Source organism: Formica exsecta, unplaced genomic scaffold, assembly GCF_003651465.1.
Source record: "Formica exsecta isolate Colony F162 unplaced genomic scaffold, ASM365146v1 scaffold182, whole genome shotgun sequence".
Taxonomy (NCBI): domain Eukaryota; kingdom Metazoa; phylum Arthropoda; class Insecta; order Hymenoptera; family Formicidae; genus Formica; species Formica exsecta.
The window spans coordinates 86,283-94,150 of record NW_021849132.1 but is presented as its reverse complement, the minus strand read 5'-3'; the positions used below and the strand labels follow the sequence as shown (position 1 = coordinate 94,150).

The 7,868-nt window shown below is 34.3% G+C and overlaps 1 protein-coding gene across 2 annotated transcripts in view; it reads right to left on the bottom strand.

Annotated features, from left to right (window-relative positions):
- LOC115233699 overlaps nucleotides 1-7,868 on the bottom strand; it is a 213,366-nt gene that overhangs the window by 185,693 nt on the left and 19,805 nt on the right. The window contains exon 2 of one of the 2 annotated variants that reach the window (XM_029804263.1): nucleotides 1,605-1,821. In XM_029804263.1, coding sequence (XP_029660123.1) covers nucleotides 1,605-1,775 — 171 coding nt within the window. In that variant the 5' untranslated portion in view covers nucleotides 1,776-1,821. Of the gene's footprint in view, nucleotides 1-1,604; nucleotides 1,822-7,868 lie in introns of those variants that run through there. The other variant, XM_029804264.1, reaches the window with a different exon arrangement.

Below are 7,868 nucleotides of genomic sequence, written 5' to 3'. Positions count from 1 at the left end.
TGCCGAGTGTCGCGCTCCCTCGCTTGATACAGCAAGAAAAACATGAAATTCAACATGCACTGTGTACATTACAAAACCTGCTATTAATTAAATCATTATTTTTTTATATACGCGATTAAAAATAATATAATTCTAATTTCATAATAATAAATTTAAAAAAATATTTACAAACATATTTAGTATATAGATCAAAATACTATATAACTGTATATCAACATCTGCAAAATTATGTTAACAAAGGCGTGAGATTTGAAAAATTTCACAATAATTGCGTGCAATTATAATGTTGCATTAAATCGCAAAAACTTAATTATTGAAATAGAAATTTCAATATTTAAAGTTTGAAAACTAGAATTATGATATGATTTAATATCGAGTACAGGTAAATGGATTGACCGATGACATTTACAACTTCGTTACTATCAGTTACGATAGTTGCTCTTAAACGGGAAAACGATATGCAGATGAATCTATGGCAGCTTTGAAGTTCAAATCACTCGTTAACCGATAAGTGGTCAATCCTTCATCTGGAAACGATATTGGGTCCCGATTACATCGGGGCTATAAGTTTCTCGTAAAGACCACGTTAAGGTGTACACCATGCCGACCGGTAGCAGCGCTCGCAGGCACTATCTGAGAAATAGTAGGAGGCCGAGGAGCGACTTCCGCGCCAACTAGTTTTAACGATGAGCCACCATCTCCTTCCTCGCTCCCCTCGCGGCACGGCAAGATTCTTCTTATTTGTTTGCGCTGCATCGACATGCACCGATGCACTCACGATGCACTGAAGGACGATGCGGAACCGACGCGACGCGACGCACGTACGTACGCACGCATGCACGCCCGATTAAAATGAGCAAACACGTCGTGAGCGAGCGACAAAAGCAGAATCTTGCGGCAACAGCTGATAGGTAATCGAATTCCGCGATATGTACGAAAGTGCAAAAGTATCTAACGCATTTTTCGTAAGTTTTACAGACTACGGTATATCGAGTTAAATCGCGCCAAGATTTATTTGATTTATTAAATTAATACATCAATTTAATCTAGATGTGAATAATTAAAATTATTTTTAGAAAGTAGAACGATATATATATAGTATAGACATAGTGGAGAAAATTATACTATCAAAAGAAACTGTGCTAACAGACAGTAATTTTATAATCAATATCATCACGCCGTGATTAATTATTCCGGCAGGCAACGAGAGATTTCAAGTACGATTAACTTCCTAACGCTTACACGCGACGTAATTTATCAGCAAATTTAGTTATAAAATGAGAATATCAGACTGAAAATATTTCACAAAAAAGCGCCGAAGGAAATGTAGAAAAATTTCTATAGCATTTATCTTTTGAATTAAATTACTGTAACAAGATTTGAGTTTTCCGACTACTAATATCTCTATTGATGTCGCCTAACATAAATTCAATACGATCATGTCTTATTTAATTTAAAGATCTTAATTTGAAGATGGGATTTGTTAACACACTATAAAAATATTTATAATTAATAAAATTCTTCGACTTTTAAAAATTTTTTAAAGTTTTATAATATTTCTGGCGATTAAACGAGAGATAAAAATATATAAATTATGGACTTACCTTAACCTTGGCGAGATACAGCTCCAATTCTTTGTACGGATCCATTTCCGTTCTCTTCTCGCGCATCACCTTGCCGTTTTCATCGCTCTCCACGAGCTTCAATCGATTCGGCGTTTTCCCGATGGTCGAGCCATTTTGCAGACGACCACCACCTTCTTGCATGGTCTCCATGCTTTCACGGTCACCTCGATGATGTCACATGCATTTTCTCGTACACCTGCAACATCATAAACAATATAAATTATTAATAATAAAAAATAAAATAACAACAGATTTATTTATCCGATACGTGTGATGATTATAAGTGATCGTAAAAAAAAATATAAAATGGAACTTTAAAACTAAAAATAAAAATCAAGATCGATTTGAACGCGATTCATCGTGTGGATCGATCAATTTGACACAGAAAAAAAAGTTTACAGCTAAAACGATAAACATCTTATCTATTAATCACAGACCGTTAATTACGCTTTAATAACGGACGACTAAAAGCAATACAATAAAGTAATTGTAATTGCATACCGAGAACGGTGCTTAATCGAGAGCGTGAAAAGGGTGAAAAGAGGCAAAAGGGGACCTAGGTATTCTGCGGCAAAGGCATTATAATTAGCTCCCGGCGTGACTCACACTGCGGCCTCCGCCACATCGCGTCGCGTGGTCCATACAATCTCGGGGCTTGTCAAACACTTGAAAAGGGTAAAATGACCACCTGCGCTGTTATGATTGCATTTGGCTAAGTTTAGCGGCCGCGCTAGCGTTAGTCACTGGAGCTAATTATATTTCGTGCAGATTAACCGCACCTAAGATAGACTAATCTGAAATCAGTACTCTGTACTTTGTATATAACAACTGGAGATTGCATCCATTGCATCATTCGTAACGATCCATGGACACGATCGTTCTCTACAGATAAAAAACATTTTCCGCAACGCGTAAATATTGAGACAGCAAACGAGTACAGCAAACGATTGGATCACAATACTTGTGTTTCATTTATACTGTGCATTATCAATTATTAACTCGTGAACACGTATAAGAAATTAAATTTCCGATAAATCATGACAGAGAAGTGATCTTTATAAATTGATATTTTCAATTTTAAATAATAAATGATAATTCATATGATGAAAAAATTATATATGCAAAACTACAAGATAAATAACTTTACAAATCAAACGTTTTGTCAACTTTCCATAAATGTTCATAAAATATGTGAGATCAGCGCTATAAATGTTTTATGAAGTAGGCAAGCTGGTGCTTTCATTGCATGGTGACATAAAGAGCGCAAAATGGCATAAAATGCGATCTGGTAAAATCATTTCTCCCATTTCGCTCAGCTGTAGCTGCGGAAATATGGCGGCGACGGATTGATATTTCTGCGCAGAAGTCATATGCTACGACATCGAGACAAGTGCGCTAAAACTAAAATACAAGCGTTGAAACTAAAATACGAGCGTGGTTTTACGCCCCGGCGGTCTCGCCAATAATTAACATTATATTTTGTATTCACTTTCAACTATCGTATATGACTTTATCATAACGCATATCTATTCACCTGCGAAAAGAATGTTGAATCGAAGATAGCGCGATCTTATCTACTAATGTAACATGAAATTTCATAATTTGAATTTTATATTTATTGCAAAACTAACTCTCATAATCTGTTATGTTGAATTTTTACGATCGTTGAAAAAATTACGATAATCCATTATATCGTGGCTAAGAGATTCTACGATTTATTAATTTCAAGATAACATTATCGTACATCATAAAAAATATAATTTATCTTATCTTGCAAAACTCTTTCATAAATTTTTATAGCAGAAAAACTATTTGCAGTTACACGTGTGTCTTCAAATAAAATATCTATAGCGATAAAAACGTTCAGAGTTAACCATTCTCTCTATGTCTGGTAGAATTGCTTAAAAGTAAATAAACTTAGCAAGAAAATAACAGCACCTTTAGACGTTGTTTGACACAAGTTATGCAACGCATTAAATGAATCATATCGGCATAATTAAATCTGCCGATCGTATTTTACTTGATATATTTGTAACTAACAATAAGTCGTGTATCTCAATGCAGATCTCGTGATCGCGAGATTACGAATCGATCACATCGGGACCCGGTTGAAGAATATAATACGACTGCCGTTACAATCACTGAACTCGGCAACAATGAAGTCATACATGCGAACAAGAGTCGCCTACCCGCACACGTAACATTAGAAAATCACCGGATGTCTAATCGCGGCCAACTGCCGGCAGCCAATACGTCAAGTGATTTCACAGGTGAACGATGATGCTCGTTGCATGTTAAGTATGGTTCACGCCGGATAATGACCTCGCTTAACTTCCGCATGAAATCAACTCTTTGACAAAATTATTTCCCGAGAAATGTTAACCAATAATCGTACAATCTCATTGTAATGATAAAAATAAATTGCTGGAAATCTAATGTGATAATTTAAATATTGCAAATATTGAAATCTTGAAAAACAAAAATTGAGTTATAAATATTTCTATTTTTTATTTCTTTTTATTTTAACCTAAAGTTAAACCTAAATTAAAAAATATTTTAATACGGCTAATGATTAGATTTCTTTAAAAAAGACATAAATATGCTGAGAACTATACAAGAACTGTAATAAAATAATCTAAAATTTACTTCGAAATTATCACTCAAATATAGGACGCGTTCGATAAAATAAAATAAAATCTTATTCAAACAAATTAAAAATTTTTGACATAGCTCACTGAATAATACAAAAAACTCCTCTGTCTCACAATTTCTCGTTTATCGCATTTCTTGTTCGGAAATTACAATCGACGAAATTCCAACCCCGTCTATCTCAACTCTGCATGAAACGAGGGAATTCATGGCTCGCAATAGATAGGTGAGGATTCTCAGAATTCCTCGTAAATAACTACGATACCGATGACTCCCGATACCGATATCTCATCCTAATCGAATGCCATTCTACGAAAAACAGATACGGCCTTTTGGTTAAACTGTATTAAAAGGCCTCCTAACCGCGAGGAAAAAAAGAAAGAGAAAGAGAAACGCTGTTCTTATTAGCTGGGAATTATTGCAGGTAATTTACCCCGAAATCCATTTGTTTGTGGACGCATTCACATCTGGATGGCTTGCAAGAATACAGATAAAACAGATCGGAAATCAACATCACACAAAACGTATATTAGACTACAAATGCCTTACTACATAAATATGAACAAATTGAAATTTTATCTATGCAATATTATGATATTTTGATGGATCCTCTCTCTCCTTTTTATTCTTTTTAAAAACTTAATCTCTCTTAATAAAAATAAATATTAAATTAGTATCAAAATAAGATAAAAAACTTATTTGCTACACCAATAAAAAAACAAATAGAAACACTGATAAAATTACAAAATGATAAAACCTCTTCTGAAAAAAAAAAATTTAAGTCTCGCACACATTTAAATCATACATTTGCGTGTGTGTAAAGCTGACCTATCATTTCGTAAAAACTCATAAATAATTAAAGTTCTGGTTTTATTTTCAATAGTTCTATATTTCTTAATAATGTAAATAATTAGTATTCTATAATTTTCTATAATCCGAATTATATTCTTTTACGCCAGCTTCACATCCACCAAGCTTGTACGTCGATGTATTGACTTGCCATTTAGATAGCAACAAAATATCCGAACATTACCACACGCATGGTTGGCCATAACTCAATTCGCGAAATTTTTATCTTTTCGAGGTTTGGCTCTTCCCGAGGTGCGATACGTGTACGGCGATAATTGTTTTTAGTGTCTCCTCACCACCAGAATGGCGAACATGATGGTTTCGTGCTAATCAAAATCGTAAATTCGACCGATAAGAATGCCGAATGTTCCGTACGATATATTTATTACGCGGAATGAAACTTTAAAGAGCTGTTTTCGCCTCTTTTTATGGCGCGTTATTATCGCACTCTCGCGTGCTTACTATATTACGTTCTTATTATTTTATTATTTCTTTATTTAAATTATTTCTTTATATTATTATTACTATTCTTATCACGTTTTTATTTTTATTTTTATTATTATTATTTTATTACGTTTTGCGGACTCCCGTCGCGTTCCACGGAGCCTGATCTCGTACACGTGGACAAAAATAATGAGCGATTTCAAGGTATACGCAATAACGAGAATAATTATCCCCATACTGCAAAGATTAATGCGTGACTATTATAATTTTGAGAGACTTTCTCGTTAGATTATTAATCTAAAGAAAAAATGCATATGATATTATATTATTAAACATGAATTAACATTTATCATAAAACCGTTTGATTCGAGCTTTATGCACTAATTAATAAAATAAAATAGCATATATGCGAAAACACGTTAAGAGCTTACGCGATAAAGTTCGCCTCGATGGATTGTGTATGCGGTTTATCTCTTAATTTTAATTGATGCCGCGAGTAGAAGGACCCACCAGGAAAAGCACGAGTTATGTAAGGTTAATTGCGGTTGTTCGAACTACCATGCAGCGCCCGACACTCGTACCGGATTGCATCAGCGTGTGTCGTATGCATGTGCATCGACAACGATCATAATCATGGAACCTTGTTTCGAAGAGAGAGAAGAGAAGGGGAGATTTTCTAATATTTTATGTAACGCATTCGCGCGGCCGATTGGAACTACCCATAAACTCGCATTATTCGCCGTTTCAAATCTGAGAAACGCGACTGTCGACTGTTTGTTTTATTAGCATATCCGTCTGTCAAACTAATCCGTAATTAATCGCTATCGCGACCGTTATCTCCACCTTGTAATTTATGTTAAGTTATTCGCCATCTATACTTAGCTCGCACTATCCCGGCGCATTCTAATAAACTGCTGCAACCGCTAATTCTATTAACCACTTTGGCATAGCACGATTGGCATTCGAACGCTCTCAAAAAATAATGTCCGAAAAATTTCTGCACGTTTCGCAAAGAAAATTGCGACTGGTAATTCGTTAAAGATATAGGTTTCGACTAAGTATGCGAATCACACGATGACCAGCCTATTAACCTCCGCAGATGTTCGGCTACGTGAATTGCGGACATGCACGTATTTCCTTAGTCTAGACTCATTGACATCGTTCCCTGAAAAGTAACGGTGGGCATCATCGTAATAAAAAAAAAAAAAAGAAAAAAAAACCAAGGAAATTCAAACGCACTAAAAATCAAATAATGTTAGGAGGGTCTTTTAAACATATTCAAGATTCATTTCAAGAACCCTTTATCATTTTAATTTGACAGGAAATGTATCTTTTCGCTTGAACAAACTTTCACGGGAATAATTTCGTAAGTTATATAAAAAATATTGTTCATATTGAAAGTTATACTATAATACGTGGAACTTTAGTATTCTTCAGAAAAACTTTTGATGTCAAAAAAAAAAAAAAGTGTGATATCACGTCGCTATTGAGTTAATAATAAACGAAATAACATTAAACTACGCGAGTACAAAACCCGACAAAACCTATTTACAAATGTCACAATTTCGACATCTAAATGCGATAACTAGTAAAACACGCAGATAAGGCCACACCCTCGTTAAAATTCAAAGATTCAGCAGTTTGACATGCACACGCATTGTTCCCATCCAACGTGTACATTCGTGAATTGTAAGCCTAATGTCATGCTAATTCCTTGCGAGATGCCACGCGTGAGTCATCGCGTGACATAGAATCGGACTTTAATTTATTCCAATTGATTTGAGCAAAAAAATGTTATTTTTTAACATTAATAATACTTGAAAACTCTCGGATTGTCGACAAGACAATCCTTTATATAATGTTATTTATATCTATATCTAATCCAAAAGGAATCTAATAGTTTTTGCTTTTTTAAAGATATACCAATTTTATTTGAAAAATAAGAATATATCGATAGCAAATGTGTATAAACTACAAATGTATTAAAATAATAAAACATAGTAAAACATAAAAAAAATAAATTTCACTAGAGAATAGATAAGAAAAATATTGAAATAATATGCTCTACACACTGACTATAGAGGAATGGTTTCTTTTTCATTTCTTTCTCACATAACAAAATTTTTGCCGCAAATGTCTATCCCGCCTCGAGAAACTAACGGCATATCTCGAAGAAGCGGAGGCGTCAAACTCGGTAGTGTCAGCAACACCTTTATGGGTTTAACGCTCGTTAAACGTTTGTGTACACTTAGTTGAGTAATACATGATATAACTAACAATAAGCAGGTGTACGCATTCCTG